General features: G+C 37.0%; 1 protein-coding gene across 1 annotated transcript in view; it reads right to left on the bottom strand.

Moving 5' to 3' along the window:
• Window positions 1-668: 668 nt before the first annotated feature.
• Window positions 669-16,707, bottom strand: part of VAPA (VAMP associated protein A) — a 31,168-nt gene continuing 15,129 nt past the window's right edge. The window contains exons 2-6 of the mRNA XM_086608566.1: window positions 13,886-14,038; window positions 7,463-7,566; window positions 5,541-5,621; window positions 2,415-2,591; window positions 669-1,456 (exon numbers count right to left, since the gene is read on the bottom strand). Coding sequence (XP_086464692.1) covers window positions 1,298-1,456; window positions 2,415-2,591; window positions 5,541-5,621; window positions 7,463-7,566; window positions 13,886-14,038 — 674 coding nt within the window. The 3' untranslated portion in view covers window positions 669-1,297. The remainder of the gene's footprint in view (window positions 1,457-2,414; window positions 2,592-5,540; window positions 5,622-7,462; window positions 7,567-13,885; window positions 14,039-16,707) is intronic.

Below are 16,707 nucleotides of genomic sequence, written 5' to 3' on the forward strand. Positions count from 1 at the left end.
CAGACCCCCAAAAACGCATTCTTTAAAACTTAGCTCTACATGGTTAACACAGGTAGATGTGCCAAGAGTTGCATAAAAATTACTTTTGTTTTCAAAAGGTGAGCAACTGAGGCTCACTCAGCAAGTATCAACTCTTCTGCATCATGGAATTCATTATGGGTGTCTGAATCATTCAAACTGCATTTCTGAATATCTGCTAAAACAGAATTACAAACCCAGTAAGTTAGTATAAGTGAATTGAGTAACCTTATGAAATCAAAGAATAATGTTGACTCCTGGAAGACACCCAGAAGATCCAAAGATGGAACAGAAGGTTGATTATTACACTCCCGCACAATCCAAGCAAATTGCTAATGTATTAAAAACATTCCGGTCTGGTATTTGTACCCACTGGATATCCAAATTATTCTGTCCCAAAATAAGTTTGATAACCATCCTCTCTGTAGCTGAAAGCAGCCAGAAAACAGTTCTTTTTTTAAACAAATGGAATGGAAATCATCTTTTTTTCTTCCCCCAAACTTCAATTACAACAGTCTAAGCCAGAGACTTCTGCAAATAAACTTCAAAATAGCCATTTGTTACAAGTAGCAAATTACCATGAACAATGAACTTGTTAGGAATCCCTTCTAAAAGTACGACACACACAAACAGGCTACCCAGCAGAAAAATCTGTTAACAATTTTATTTCTTTTGTAATGTTAAATATTATGGGACAGGATTTTGTAAGGATGAAGAACTCTCAACAATGCCTCACAAGGGATAAGAAAGAAATTCTGCAATGATATTAGCAAATTAAGGTAGGAGAAAATTTACACATTAAGAGGCACCATTTCCACCAGAATACTTCTTGTCATATTCCTGAATGAGTGGGATTAGCAATCGAATAAATCATGTTTCAAGAGGTAACAGCAACAGATAAAATTTTAAAGGATTATTAAAATAACATTTACAAGACTCTGAACAATTTTTGAACTCTTATTAAAACCACAGAAAGAAAGAACAATTCTTTATTTATGAATTTTCATAAAGGACTGACTGTGCAACTGACACCTGCTATTGATGACTTAATGTACAATTTTGTCCAGTAGCCGAACAGTTTGTCGTTTTAGATTGTGTTTTCTAACTGTGCGAGATCATTAAAGGCAAAGCCTGTTATGATGCTGTACACAAAAATGGCCACTTGGGCCATACTACCAATGAAGTGGTAGGTAAACAAATCTTTTTCTGGCCAAAAAGAAAAAAAAAAAAGAAAAAAAAAAGGAAGCTGCATTTTGCATGCTTCTCTCACTCATTCTTTCTACAAGATGAACTTCCCTAGAAAGAATCCAACGAAAATGGCTGCAATGACAACAAGAAGTGAAGGAAGAGGATTAGAGCCATTATCTCTGAGGGTCAAAGCTGTGGGTGATCCAGATTTATCCGAGTGCGCTACCTTTCTGAGCCTCAAGCCTTCATCCTGAGGGGGAAAAAAACACAGATGGAAAAAAATTTATGAACACATCTTCCTTACAATTGTAAAAACTGAACTCAAAGGTCAAATTTACTGGTGAACGTTCAAACAAAGTTTAAAAAAAAATTTGAAATAATCTTACACCACACCAAAGTCCAAAACATGAACATAGCAAACCGTAACATTTCAAATAAGGGCAGGCATTCCACTAGTCTCACAATCTGGTTAAGAAGGATTCTGAAATTCTTGCTAGGCACAATAAAAAAAAATCCTGCTTTTACTTAATATGTGTCAGAATTAAACACCAGTAATTCCTTATTGTTAAGGAGAAACATCTGCTTTGTGTAGTGTTTCTCCAAATGTTCCAATGTCACCAGAATTATAGGTGCGGAGACCGCATTATTTCATGGTTCTTTAAAAGGCTACCATGGCAAATGAAATTGCCAGATATCCAAAAGCAAATTTATAGAAAAGTCACATATTGACTAGTTACAGGTTACTGAAACGGCACCTTTACCTAAAGGTACTGCAAAGCAGTGTCTGCTTATCCCCTCCGGCCAAACAATTGTTCTTGTTCGCTAACAATTTGTGATACAGAATGGTACCGCTCTGGATCTCATTTACTTATTCTGAAGAATGAATAACAATACACTTTTATTACAAGCTACTAATTCGGTATCTCTGATTTAGACTTAAAGTAACTAAGACCACCTTAAATAACACCATTTCATCTAAGAAAAAAATTACATAGCTTCGTTATCTCATCCACAACAATCACAGTCTCAATCACGTTTAAAATATACAGTATATATAGGACAGTAAAAATCTTATTACAAATCAATCCTGACATTCTAACAGTCGTACCTACTTTCTGGAACACACAACTATTGGCCTCATTACAAACCAGACCTTTCAATCAGGAAGAGTGAAGCCACTTCAACATAACCATGGAAGTAGAACTTACTCTCAGGTGCCGATTTTCATCCGTCAGCTTCATGATCTCTGCTTGAAGTCTTTTGCACTCCTCCACTAGCTTCCTTGTTTCAGTATCATTAAGTGAAACACTATGTGGTTTTGGCATCGGTCCATCCTGCTTAGATGTATTCAGTACTGGGGCAGGTTTGCTTGCATCTATATCATTCTACAAATATTAAGAATGACTTAGGAATTTTACTTACCTAGAGAAAAATTATCCACAGCTTAAAAATGAAACAATCCAGCTACTAATAATGAAGTTTTTATTTACAGCAATCTGAAAAAAGACTTTGGTTCTCAGTTTGATCCTGATTAGCTCAAATATTAAAAGGCAAGAGAAGACTGTATTGTTTACATTTGGTACTACATGCTACTGAGACAAAAATCAATACTTTAGCTGCTGGACACTGACCCAGTAGGCATCCAAAAGATGGCATAAAATACATCAAGTAGCATTTGAGCTTGAAGGGGGGAAAATAAAAGGAATAAAGTAATCCTGCAATAGTAAGAAACAAAACAAAATAAAAAGAAAACAGGTTGTGTCAAAACTAATATGAAGTATGTATAGCAAAAATATTTTGTACTTATAATACCTCTTACTGAAGGAAAATAAGGTATTGCACAAACAGGCAATTTAGGTCTCACAGCATCTCTAAAATACACATTGCTAATTTTGAATGAAAGTGAAAAGTCACATAAAAAGCTGTGAAAAAGCCAAAATTATTTTAAAACTCTTAATTCCCACAGCTCTGCTCAAAACACACAACAATCCTCAAAAGACATTAATAATACAATTGATTTCACTGTACAACCCAGGTTACCATTTGTAAAAACACAGCATTCATATGGCAATACACTCCAAAACACCTCGTATTTGGATTCAGGATTCTGTATTCCTACTTGCTAGGCTACACAACTGTCTTTTAGACCACCACCCATATTGCATCTTTCATAACCAAAAGAGTCCAAGGTAAGTACTAAACATAAGAGAAAACCTATTAAAAGGTAAAGACATCTATGTATTAACAGATCAACTAAAAAAAAGATGCAAGAATTTCTTAAGTTCCTATGCGAGTACCAGTTATTTGGCCTACTGCATCTAGCTGCATTTTACACTTTTTGCAATGCAGTCATGGACAGCCTAAGAGCCAGATCCTGCTACTCCACACAGGTGCTCCTAACTGGATTTAAAAAGACCAACATATTTGTAACATGAGTAAGCAGGTCAGATCTGTTGCTTTTTTAATTGGTTTGGTAGCTGAATTGAATTCCTTCAGCAGCACTGAAACTTCACTAGAGACCTATCTCCCTGGAACAAAACTCGTTCTGCTGTTCAACCTCACCAACTGGTTTCTTCATGTCAATCTTCTACCTAGGTAAACATCTGAAGCAAGTTGTTGCTGACTGGAGTGAAATACTTGTGTCCTGGTGTAGGTATATCCTGAGATGGCAAGTGAGGTTGACCCTCAGGACTTGGCAGATTTCTCATTGCCAGGTTTAAAGGATTGACTCAACTAAATTGAGTCAATCAAGGATTGACAACTGCTAAAGCAGTGTTTTGCAACTCTACATTGCTACTCAGAAAAACAAAAATATTATGTACAGTCAATACTATGAAGATATCACATTAAAGAAAGTAAAAAAGGAGGTAGTGTTGTTTAATCTGCTACACTTCTCTCACTACATTATACATTTCATAAAACTAAGTATAATTTTTCTTGTATTTAAGATGTAATTTAATAAGGTGAAAAACACAGAAACAGCCAAGTACCTCGATAATAAATGCTTAACCTTTGCAGTTTTAGCATTTAACACACACTTAGGCAGCTCACACCTGAATAAAAGGCTGTACCTCATAAATTATTCTTTACCAAAAAAAACCCCACCAAACCCACCACCAAAAACATTATACTGACATTGCATCTGAAAAAGTATCTTTACAACATACTCCAAAAACTATATTAAAAGAATGGTTGCAAATACAGATATTGGCCAGCTAGCAGCTTTCATTGATACCCTTTATGAATGTAAATAATGAGATGGTTTTTACATGCATGTATTCATGCCACTTTCCCCCAACATGCCTATTAAATGCATGCCCCAACATGACTACTGCAAAAACTAAAAAAGAACTGTAAAAACTGGACAGTACTAAAAAGAAAAGTCAAGGTCATAAAGTGAGTAAGGTTGTTTACAAAAATCCTACTTTAGCACTCTAATTCACAATGTTAAGAGCAGTACCAAAGGAAAAAAAAAAAAACCCACAACCCTCAAAAAACCCAAATAACCCAGAATATACACTATTAAGTTTCTATAAATTGGGATTTCAAGTATGCGGGTAAAAAAATGTTAATGCATAAGAATTTAGTCATATTCTGCAAAACTTCTAGGTAACTGACAGTCAACTATTATTCCAAATATCAGGCAACACAAAACAGACATCTTCAGTCTTCATACAATGAAATTGTCACCTCCTACACAATTAGAATAGATTTTGCCTGAAGGCAAGAGCATGAAAGAGGTAATGGGATTTTTTTTTTGTCTGATTATCTGCCCTTACCACTACCTTGAAAATGCATTTAAGATTCCCAAAGTATCCATTAATTTCTAATCAGTACTTCCTTTTCTAATTCTGAATTAGCAACAGAATTTTTAAAACTGAAAAACATTTAATACTTGAAAAAGCAAATTATGCAATGCACTTTTCACTATATGCAGTATTCAAGAGTGTCCTTTTTTTCCCCTCAATGATAGCAATAAACAGCTAAAGCAAATCAATAATAAAAAAATAAAAATAACCAAAGGATAATAATTTTTGGGACTAGTTTCCATTGCTGGAGGTTTTTAAGACACAATTGGATAGGGTGCTCCCTTTTGGACGAAAGGTTGGATGAGATGGTACTTCAAGGTCCCTTTCAACCTGGGGTGTTCTACAATTCTATGAATCCTTGAAAAGTTACATACTAAGCACACCTCCTATCTGTTTAATTTAGCACAAATTCCTACAATCCATTTAATCAACAAATCAAATAGGTTTTTAAAAAAAATCCAAAACAAATTTCAGTGAGATCCTACCAGTCGGCACATGACAGTTTCTTACTCTTCTCTTACTTACCAGTTTATCATTTTCATTGGGCATTTCAAATACACATCTCAATTTGGAGTCCATTAACTCATCAGGTTTTGCTTCTTTCCACTAAGACAACAATTAATATAGTTACTTAACATGCCAGACTCATGCAAACATCTGAACAGTTCATAAGCTTGGTCTTAGCACTTGCCTCCTATATAGTTGAATATTGTCCTTACCCTAGCTGGAATTTTCATACTTCCTTCTGAATAATGGGTTTTTTTGTTCACTTTGACTGCTGCAAAGTAATGAAAGCTAGAAACAGTCAAGTCTTAAGTCGGGAAATGGAAATGAGTAAATTCAATGCAAAGATGGATCCAGAGGTTTGTAGGGAATAGGGAAGGAACACTTTAACACACAATGAGGAACAAGTACTGTCTGAGTTGGTTTAAGAACAAAGTTCTAGCCCTATCACTCCTTGGTAAATGTACTTCTTATGTCCCATATTGGAATGGAATTCTAATGGTTATCAATATATTTAAATAATTGTGTAATATGTTGTAATCTCTCTGCTTAACTGCCAACTTTCAAAGCATACACTTCATGTAGTTGAATTAAATCTTTAGGCTCAGAGACTGATCTGAAGTCTGCAGCAATTTTTTCCAACAATAGGTCTTCTGAAGTTACCTTAAAATTGCCAGTCTTACAGACTAGAATATCCAGGCTTTTCATAACATCCATCCTTTTCTTTTTGTGCTTTTTTCAGTGGCATTAGTCGTACAGTAACATATAACTACAATTAGCGATTTTCTGCAAGATCTTTTTCTCAGTATTCTCTACTTGAACACACTGACAAAGCAGTTATTTGAAAAGTATTTCTAAAGCAGATTTTTACACATTCACCAAATAGTTACGCTTCACTTACCACACACAACCAAGAGCTATCAGAGCATATTAAGAAAAAGTAAACCAGACCAACAAGGAAGAGAGATGTTAACTTTGCAGCTACATGTCTCAAAAGCTTAACAACACCAAAAAGGTTTTCCCCTATTTCCAGTGAAGAGCAATGCCATAGTAATCTTTGCCTTCATATAAGGGGGCAGAGCCTAAACCAGCAGAGGTCTGGTGGATTTCAGTGATTTATAAAACCTCATCTTCATCTTTTGTTTCCCCCTCTCCTCCTCTGCCTTCAGTGAACATTGAACACACCTGTGTAAACTCAGACATTCTTTAAAACTCTCTATAGAGACAGAAGCCTGTGTATCATCCCCTCCACCTTTATATACATGCTTATGAGAGCTCACATACACCCTAAAGGGCATGTTCTGACAACTGAAGGCTTCCTTCTCATTGCTGACAGCTTGTAAGGTCAGAAACAGGTGTCCCTACTTTTGAACTAACAAGCACAAACCTAAATCTCTTCTTTCTGGATTTTTCATCAGACCAATCTTGCCTAAGAAATGAAACTACAACACGTTTTGTTAAAACAGAAAATAAATCTATCATTTGTGCTGTGTTTAGCCACTTGGTATCTTGTAGGGAGCCATATCTTAGTCTTCCAAATGTTTTAATTCAGTATAATCCCATTCAACATTTCACTTAAACACTCTTCAGACCAAATACGCCCATTTCATACAGCTTCAGGCTTGTTTAAATATACTCTTGGTTCCTTCAAATACAATCTGTTTATCCCCTTCTGATTAGCTGCACATAAGGTATAACATGCTCATATTTTAACACTGAACTGACTTTATCTTAGATTCACTCCTATTGCCAACCAGTTCACTAGGCAAGTACTAAGAACTAAGCTTGTATTTAATATTAAAACCCCTGAATTACGCACAGAAGTCATACCTATTCAGAGAAAACCCAATTCTCCAAAAATAAATTCCAAAAACATGACTCATTTACACTTAGGCTTGAATTTTTAAGGGGGGGAATAGTCATTTTACCCCATTTTTACTTACCACTGCCTCCATGTCTGAAATATTTGGTGGTGCATAGGTTGTTTGTACCATAAACTTATGTTTACTCTTCTCATTTGGGTCATAGTCAAAAGGCTGCAGCATTACTGTTAGAAAGAAAAAATAAAGCATAAAACTGTGATTCTTCAGCTAACCACTGTAAAAAGCATGCTATCCACTTCAGATTTGCTTAATGCATAAGGCAGTGTTGAAAAGAGAGCAGATATAAACTGTAGCAACAGGTACCAAGAGGAGAAGTCTTAAAGTTTTTTCAGAGTCTGGTGTAGTTGACATGATTATTTCTATAATTACTACAGCTAAAAGACTTTTTATATACAAGCATGAAAAAACAGATCCTGTAAAATAGACAAAAAAAAACCCCACAAACACAAACAAGGAAACACCACAGGACTTTCTATGATTAAGTGAATGCAAAGACAAAACAATTGTAGCACACATTATAATAGTTACTCGAAGGGGAAAAAAGAAAGAAAAACAACAACAAAAAAGAGAACGTACTTTAATCAGACCATCAAGCAGTGGGGCAAGTTCAAATGACTTCTAAAGGTACATTCATCTAAGCTGGAGGAAAAAACCACTAAAATACCTCATTCAAACTACAGTTGTTATAGGAGGTAAATCTGCCTGGGGCTTTAATAATCTAAATAATAATCTTTAAAACACTTTCAAATTGAGCTCAAAAAAAATTATAGTGTCAGGTTTTAACATTCTTAACCATAAGTCCAGTCTAATAGTTAACATTTGTCCAAAAGTACTCCAAAACGTAGGTACACAGTTTAATTCTATGGCGAGTTTTGGGCTTCCACCGCATTCTACCAGCAAAGAAAGAGGGATGAGATTCAAAATCAAATTCCCTGGAAAAACAGCTTTAAGAGAAACATTAAAATAAAACTCATAATACGTGCTCCTTGCATTTTATCTTATTTTCTCTCTGCATTTTCAGCTTTCAACATACTTTAATGCAGATTTTAAAAAACCTTCTGCATTAAAACAGGCATTTTTGACACAACATAGTTGGTTCTACAAGTACTAGAGGTAGGTTCAGAGATATGCAAGCAGTTGAGACTTTCTGAACGACAGCCTTTTTACTGTACTTTCAGCTTTCCAAAGTTGAAAACTCTGTTGGACAAGAATGGACACTCATGTTTCTGAAGTTATTATTTTGAAGTGTGAACAAGCTCAGTGAAAAAAATTACATTGACAGAATTTATAGCCTCCGTTATATCTACAGCACTACAATCCTTTTAAAGGAAAGCTTTGATTACAGAAGCACAGTACCTTCATCCATCCAAGTTGTACAAGGCCATCCAGGAGCAGACTGTATTTGTTTATATCACAGAGCGGCTGTCCAGGTCACCCTGGTATCACCATTTGGTATGTGGTTTCTTTAGTTCAAAAGGACTGAAATAACATGATCTCTATAATACAGGCCAAGTGCAAGGTCCTACATCTGGGTCATGGCAATCCCAGGCACAAATACAGACTGGGCAGAGAATGGATCGAGAGCAGCCCTGAGGAGAAGGACTTGGGAGTACTGGTGGACGAGAAGCTCAACATGAGCCGGCAATGTGCTCTTGTGGCCCAGAAGGCCAACCGCATCCTGGGCTGCATCAAGAGGAGCGTGGCCAGCAGGTCAAGGGAGGTGATTCTCCCCCTCTACTCTGCCCTCGTGAGACCTCACTTGGAGTATTGCGTCCAGTTCTGGAGTCCCCAACATAAGAAGGACATGGACCAGTTGGAGAGGGTCCAGAGGAGGGCCACGAAGATGATAAGAGGGCTGGAGCACCTTTCCTATGAGGACAGGCTGAAAGAGTTGGGGCTGTTCAGCCTGGAGAAGAGGAGGCTCCGGGGTGACCTTATAGCGGTCTTCCAGTACCTCAAGGGGGCCTACAAGAAAGATGGGGAGAGGCTGTTCAGGAGGGCCAGTTGTGATAGGACAAGGGGTAATGGTTTTAAAATAGAGGGAGGTAGATTCAGGTTGGATATTAGGAAAAAATTTTTTACCATGAGAGTTGTAGAACACTGGAACAGGTTGCCCAGAGAGGTGGTGGATGCTCCATCCCTGGAGACGTTCAAGGCCCGGTTGGATGAGGCCCTGAGCAACCTGATCTAGTTGGAGATATCCCTGTTCCTTGCAGGGGGGTTGGACTAGATGACCTTTGAAGGTCCCTTCCAGCCCTAACGATTCTATGATTCTATGATAATACAGACCAGGGGACCAGAACTTTTACAGGATATAGTTGCATAATCCAGGGGCATAATATAACAGTTTGCGGAAATTCTTGAATACACAAGGTTTGTTATGGTAGCATTGGGGCACTACTGAAGCAAAGGGATGGATACACAACCAGCAGAGTCTACCTCCAACCATGCTGTCTGCCTGGAGCAGACCCTGAAACCAACTATTACGTTAGCCCCTTTGTCTCCTTTCAGAGTCAAATAGTTGCCTCACTTCAGATAGAGTACAGGGCCACACAAGTTATATTTAACTTTGTGTATGTGGGTACACTTGCAACTTGGAGTACCAGAGGATGAGGACTCAGAGTGAACTGTAGAAAGAAGCTATTTTACAGTGTACATACACTTGTCTTCCACAGAACGTGAACTCCAGTTCAGTATATCTTTACAGAAAATTAAAAGAGAAGCTGAAGTAAATTCAGATAAAGATTTAAAAAAAAAAAAACACCACAACATACACAAAAACACACAAGAAATTGCATTTAAGGAGTCCCATCAACAGGTATCTGTAAGTTTATCTATTTTACAGCAATGAAAAAGCTATAGCAGAAATACTGATTCAGCTTAAAAAACACATTGTATGCTCTGAGCAACCTTTCCATATATTCTAAACCAATTCAGTCGGTAGACTTCGATACCACTACAGTTTTCAACAATTCAATTATATTTTCCACAATTCTGAATCTTCACTGGATGTATAGTTCGACCTGCTTCCCTTCACACAGAGAATGAATTCTTCATGGTAGGCCTGAGCTGCATTAGTTTATAAAATCCTAAGTACAGTATCAAAACTAATAACTTGGCATTTCCAAATTCACTGGTACCTATGAAAAAAAATTACTTCTAAACTTAATTACATTGCCATCTGACTTTAGGCCTTAAATACTAGTTACAAATTGCAGGTGTTTGCTACAGGACGGTTATATCTTTTTTTTTTTTCCTTCAATGATACAGTATAATCAAAGGATAAGTGAATAATCCAAATCAGATATATTTCACAAATAAAGCACCTAAGGAACTGCAGTATTTGATATGCTTTTAAACAATTATATTTGGAAAGTTTTAGAAGTCAAGTTTCCTTAATCATTGGTCTCACTGTGGTCCAAAACCTAACTGATCAAACTAAATGCTTCTTCCAGATACGGATGCTATACCAATTTATCTCTAAGAACTGTTCCATCAACAGACTACTGAATAGCATGCAGTACTTCAGTTTCCTAAAGCCAAGGGAACAGATGGAGTAACTTGAAAGACGGCAAAGTCAGCTTTCCATCATCAGAGAACTTCTTCACACGCTGGCAGAATCCTTGGATAACTAGTTAAATAACCTTATGTTCTTTGACTACTCAGCAACAGCTGAAAATCCGACGGAATCAAAAAGCAGCAGAAAAAGACAATTCACAAATTCAAAGAGCTCTTCAAGCCCTTCAGTTTTAAGTAATCATGGAAAATCTCATTAACATACGAAGCCACAGTTTTCACCATGTTCTCGGAATTTCCACGTAGTCCAGAGATCACTTCTAGGGGAATTGCAACCAACAGTTATGAAAGCAAGCCTCTTATCATTAAGCCTAGGTTTTCTACACAGGAGGGCTTTATCCCCACAAAATAAATCTTAACAGGGTCTGAAAACCAGAAGGAAAAACAGTAAGAAGTAACAGTAACAAGTTGTGAAGGAAGAAGAATAACACACTATATTCTGAAAAGAAAAATCAACACGGACTACCTGCTACAATAATAAATAGTTTATTTAGGGCATCAAGGTAAAGAAAAACAGGTATTACCAAATTAGTGTTTTTGGAAAAAGTGTACAAACATGGCTGAAGAAAGTTACCTAGTGATTCACAGTTAAAGTGATAAACAAAAATGCCCATGGACTTCCTTAAAATGACTGTTCAATCACATCAACAACGAATTTAATGACTGGCTTGACTCTGAATCAGCACAACGCATTATATAGGCTGAAGACAGCTAACACTACCAGCATTGAGTTTTGAACACAAGAGTTTCAGCCCATGGTATCCTAAAGTTATTTCTCCCTGCACGACAATATAAGAGAAATCTATTTTTAATTATACGAAAGACAAGCCAGCACTGGAAGCCCTCATTTGAGAAACTGAGGAGATAAAGTGGGTCACTAGAAAAATTATCTGCGCACTTGGCTTACCAAGTGATCCAAAAAGAAACTACACGCCTGAAAACAAAAAGATGAAGCTGACACTGTGGGGAAGAGAACTTACTCAGAAAAGCATTGTGAAATCACTGCAACTAAACAATTGCACATGAAAGTGTCTTGGGGTTAGTGTAGCTGAATAACTGCATGGGAATCCAGTAATATAGAAAAGGGGATATCAAAGATTCTCTGCTATGCAAACTGAAGTCGAGCAGTATAATACTGTTTCCCTTTATTGGTAAACTCAAAGCTGAAATATTGCTTACAGCTCCAGTATTGCCTAATTTAAAAAATGGAAATATTCAAAGCATTAAAAGGATGATTTATAACTATGGAAACACACTTTACAACAGGCAAATGGAATACTTCAATCTATTCAATTCCCTGAAGAGAAAGTCCAGCAATATCTTGATTGTGATGTATGACTACCCACAGAAAAGATCTCCAATACCAGATCAAACACACAGTTAAGACAAAACGGCTTTAAGTTGAAGACGGAAATCAAGTAGGCTTTTAACTACTTGAATCTTGAACCAATTCTCACTAAAATGATCTTTTCACCCACAAAATGATGGACTGTCCATGATAAGCAATACTGAAGTTTTAAAGGGACACATTCTACAGATTGCATTAGATTAGAAAACTGGTGTCTCTCCTGCAAGGAAAGTTATTCTAAAGTTTTAATCAATTATAAAGTTTGCCTGAGTTATTCCTTGCAACATTTGAACGTATCAGCTGAAGCTAGTTCTCCAGCTTTTTTTAAACTTCCCAAAGCGTAAAAGGATATGAATCTGAAAAGCTCTGAGGATTGCTCCATGTTTCCCTTTTGCTTCGCTACAGCTCTCCAAGGGTTCTACTAAAATCAGCTTTCTAGACTTAGGACATCTACGAGCTCACACCTGTATTGCCTGTGATCTCCACAACCTGTAAGATCACAGCCTATAAACAGGGGATTCCCCTCTCTCCAAGCTGGGAAATATGGTAGGTCCAGAGAAATAGTTTCTCACTTCTTACAGCCACTGGTTTGAGAATCCCCTTTATTCTGGAGATTCCCACCTCACAATGATCGGGAGTATGACCTACAAAAATCATTTACCAAATCAGAAGACTGATACCTATTTTGTTTCCACTTTCTTGAGAACATCTACTCCCCATGATTACCAACTCCTGGTCTTTTTGACATTGTACAGTCCAGTATAGGATCAGACCATTACGCATCCAGCTATTAAGACTCTGTGATTGTCAGAATGAAGCATGTAAGCCAAACCTGCATGCAGTTTCATAGAAAAAAGAAAATATTGTCTGACTTCAGGGCTCACACTGTGTTGAAAAGGAAGGATTCTTTTTTTTTAATCCCCTCACCCAACAAGCAAAAACAGAGTAAGGAGTGAGTGTCTCTATAGTGAAATGTACTAGATTTTTCATATTTAAGGGCTACAAAGTGCTCCACTTACCTAAAATAACAGAAAATACAATTTTTTAAAAAGTAATTTAATGATTGCTAGTTAACATACACTACTGTGAAAAATGGAAGAATTATGAAACAACAGCACTCAGGGACCAATACTACGGTCAAAACAACTAGTCTACAATTGTGAATTTTTTTTTTTTTTTAAATGCCAACGAACAGTCAAATGTTAACACATCAGAGCAGCCAAGCAAAGTCCTGCTTCAAGATATAAGCATGAATATAGTAGTCTGAAGCAAAAGTACTTTTAATGTCACTGCCCATTTCCAATTTTCTTTTCCTCCTTTCACAGAGAGCCACAGATAAATGTGACAAATGGCAAGTATTTCTGTACGGAGAATTTTTCATGTATCATTGCAGCTCTACATCAAGTTGACATTGCACTAATGAAGGGAAACAGTTTTATTTTTTCACAAATCTTTTTAAAAAGCTGACATACTTCAAACAGCCTCTAAGATCAAGCATTAAGGAACTTCATGAAAGGCCTAAAAACACCTAAGCTAGAACTGCACATATTTGCTTTTACCTGATACAATTACAGACGATCCTGGGTCAATAATTCCACTGTTTGGCCTCACACAGTATCGACGAGGCGCTGTGGTCTTCACTTTGAAGCATACTTTTCTATCTGATGGATTTCGTAGCTTAAGATTTGTAGTTACTACATCTGTAAAGGGACCTGAAAAAAGGGTTGGCTTTTTAAATATGCATGTATCGCTGGAAAAGAAATCTGTTTATACAGTACAAATTAATTTTAAAATGTAACTTGATGGCAACAAATTTCTAAAAGAAGGTTAAATCATACATGTGTTAAGCACATATAATTGTTACATGCAAAGCATGCTCTATCACCTTAGTTATAATAATATACATTACGGCAATGAACAAATAACTCAAATAGAACGACAGACAAGCTGCTGGCACAAAAAAGTTCATATATGCATATGCTAATCTTTTGAAATCCTTCTTAACATTTTAAATACCTAGAAGATAATGGTCATATGCAAAAGTAAATGTCGGTATATTTCTCTTTAGGAATAGAGGCAATACATACTTTGGAACACTTTCTAATCGTTTTAAGAAAACACCATGATACTGAAATATTCTAACTGCTCTTGAGATTTCCACTTCTGTTGCACTTCTGAGCTCTTAACAGACTTAAAAGAAACAGACATCGAACTCCTCTTTTAAACTCAAAATAGGCAAGAGATGATATTCTGTTTATGCATATACTCTAACTGATTCACAGAAAAGAAGTTCTAGTTGCCGTATTTACCTGTTGGATGCAGTGTACTGTCTAAACTGTGTTTATGTTAAGCCACCAGGATAGGAATTGCCTTTAAGACTGGATCAGAGTTTTTCTTCAGCAGCTAGAAGAGCTCCATGTTTTGATTTTAGTCTGGGATTCCTTATGAGAAGAATGTCCATAGCACACTGATGTTTGTAGTTGGTGCTGAGGCATCACGGACTTTTTAGCTCCCCATGTATTTTCCCATGAGCGGGAGCACAACAGGCTGGGGGGGAGCATGGCCAGGACAGAGGGTCCACAACTCTCCTTTTGATTTGAACTTAGACTTAGGATTGAGGGTCAAATTGGCCAATGGAGTATTCCATATCAGGCAGCGTCATGCCCAGTGTATAAAGGAGGGCTGACTGAGAAGAGGAGCTTTTGCTCTTTGAGGAACTCTTTGGAGGGCTCTCAGACTCTCAGAGTTCTCTCTCCTTCCCTTCTTCTTTTCAGGCCTCTCATTTGTCCCGGATTGTGGTGTTGGGACTTACCTGTTTTGGAATCATTTACTGGGATGGGACAGGTGTTGGTCACCAGGTGGTGAGCAATTACACTGTGCATCCTTGTTTATGTACATTATTATCATTATACGGATATATATTCATATATCATGATTATAATTATTAATTTTAATTTTACATAATTATTATTATTAAATTGTTCTTATCTCAACCCACGAGTCTCCTTCCCTTTTCCTCTTTAATTCTCTTCCCCATTCCCTGAGGGTGGGGGAGGGTGAACAAGCAGCTGTGTGGTGTTTAGTTGCTGGCTGGGCTGAACCACAACAGAGGCATAATTTCAATGTCAAGCTGCAGAAGCAGGTCTTCCAACAGAGATCACCACCATGTGATGCCATACAGTAACAGCACGAAAAGCAAGTAAGGTTCACAGTGTTCTGAGGTGTGTTAAATCTCCCTTATGCTTGTGTCAACTGAAAGCAAGACTACACAGGCACTAAAAGAATATAACTTAGAAAACGGAATTTCATATGAACATGAAATTTTTTCGATATTTCATGTGTACATTAACTTTTAAGAAACTCTAGCATTCTTTAAAAATTACACATCAAATTACTACAAAATAATTTTCATCAGTATTGAAAACATGACAACTACTTTTCCATTAAAAAAAAAAACACAAAGAAAGCAAACTTTAGATCAAATAGGATGAAAAATATACATGATATGAACAAGTAGTAAGGAGAAACCAAACCACTACTTGCATGAGGCAAAGTCAGTCAGTTCTTTTCTGGACACCTTATTCCACAGAGGTGTCTGCACTGCTCTGAAGGAAATGGTACCAGCCACTATCACACACATCACTACACTATAGGGCTCACTATCTGACCCATGTCTTCATTTCTATAACTCTCAGTCCAAATCCTTGATTTTGAGGGAGTGATAAATAGAGACTTGAGACAAAACACCAAGATACAAATCAATAAAGGACTAAACCAGGAATTACTGAGAACCAGAATACCGAGATGCAGATGAAGACACACGTGAGCTAGGTTTATATTCAATGAGACTCTTGAGAAAATAGGAACTGGTATTACCTGTCTGAAACGTCATTTCTAATCTGGCTTTATACAGAGATGAAATACTCACCCTCTCAGTTCAACCAGATTAGACAAAGCCCTCAAGAGGAAGATTTACAAAACTACCTCAAAGTTTCCTGCCACTTACTGTTGATGACTCTTGCCGGATCCAGTTGCATTTGCTTATAGAGTGTGACCCAAAAATAACTCCCAACACCCATACCACAAGCTGAACTAAAATCAGGCAGCTGAATACTCCTCTAAATCTGAGACTGTTGATACACTCAGAAAAGAGTAAACATTTATTTTTCAAGCTACGCAAACATTTTTGAGGAACTTATTCTGAGTGTTTTACCAACAGACACCTAAGCATCACCTTTGCAGTGCCCAGCGGCATACAGCACCTTGAGCCTGGCCTTCAAAGGTGTGGTTGTTGTTTTTTTTAATTGCAACTCTAGACAACTTGAGGAGCACTGCTTCTCAATCTTCTCAATTACTATAACTAAGAAAATTCCGCTCAGAG

This window comes from Tauraco erythrolophus, chromosome 3 (genome assembly GCF_009769465.1).
Source record: "Tauraco erythrolophus isolate bTauEry1 chromosome 3, bTauEry1.pri, whole genome shotgun sequence".
NCBI lineage: Eukaryota > Metazoa > Chordata > Aves > Musophagiformes > Musophagidae > Tauraco > Tauraco erythrolophus.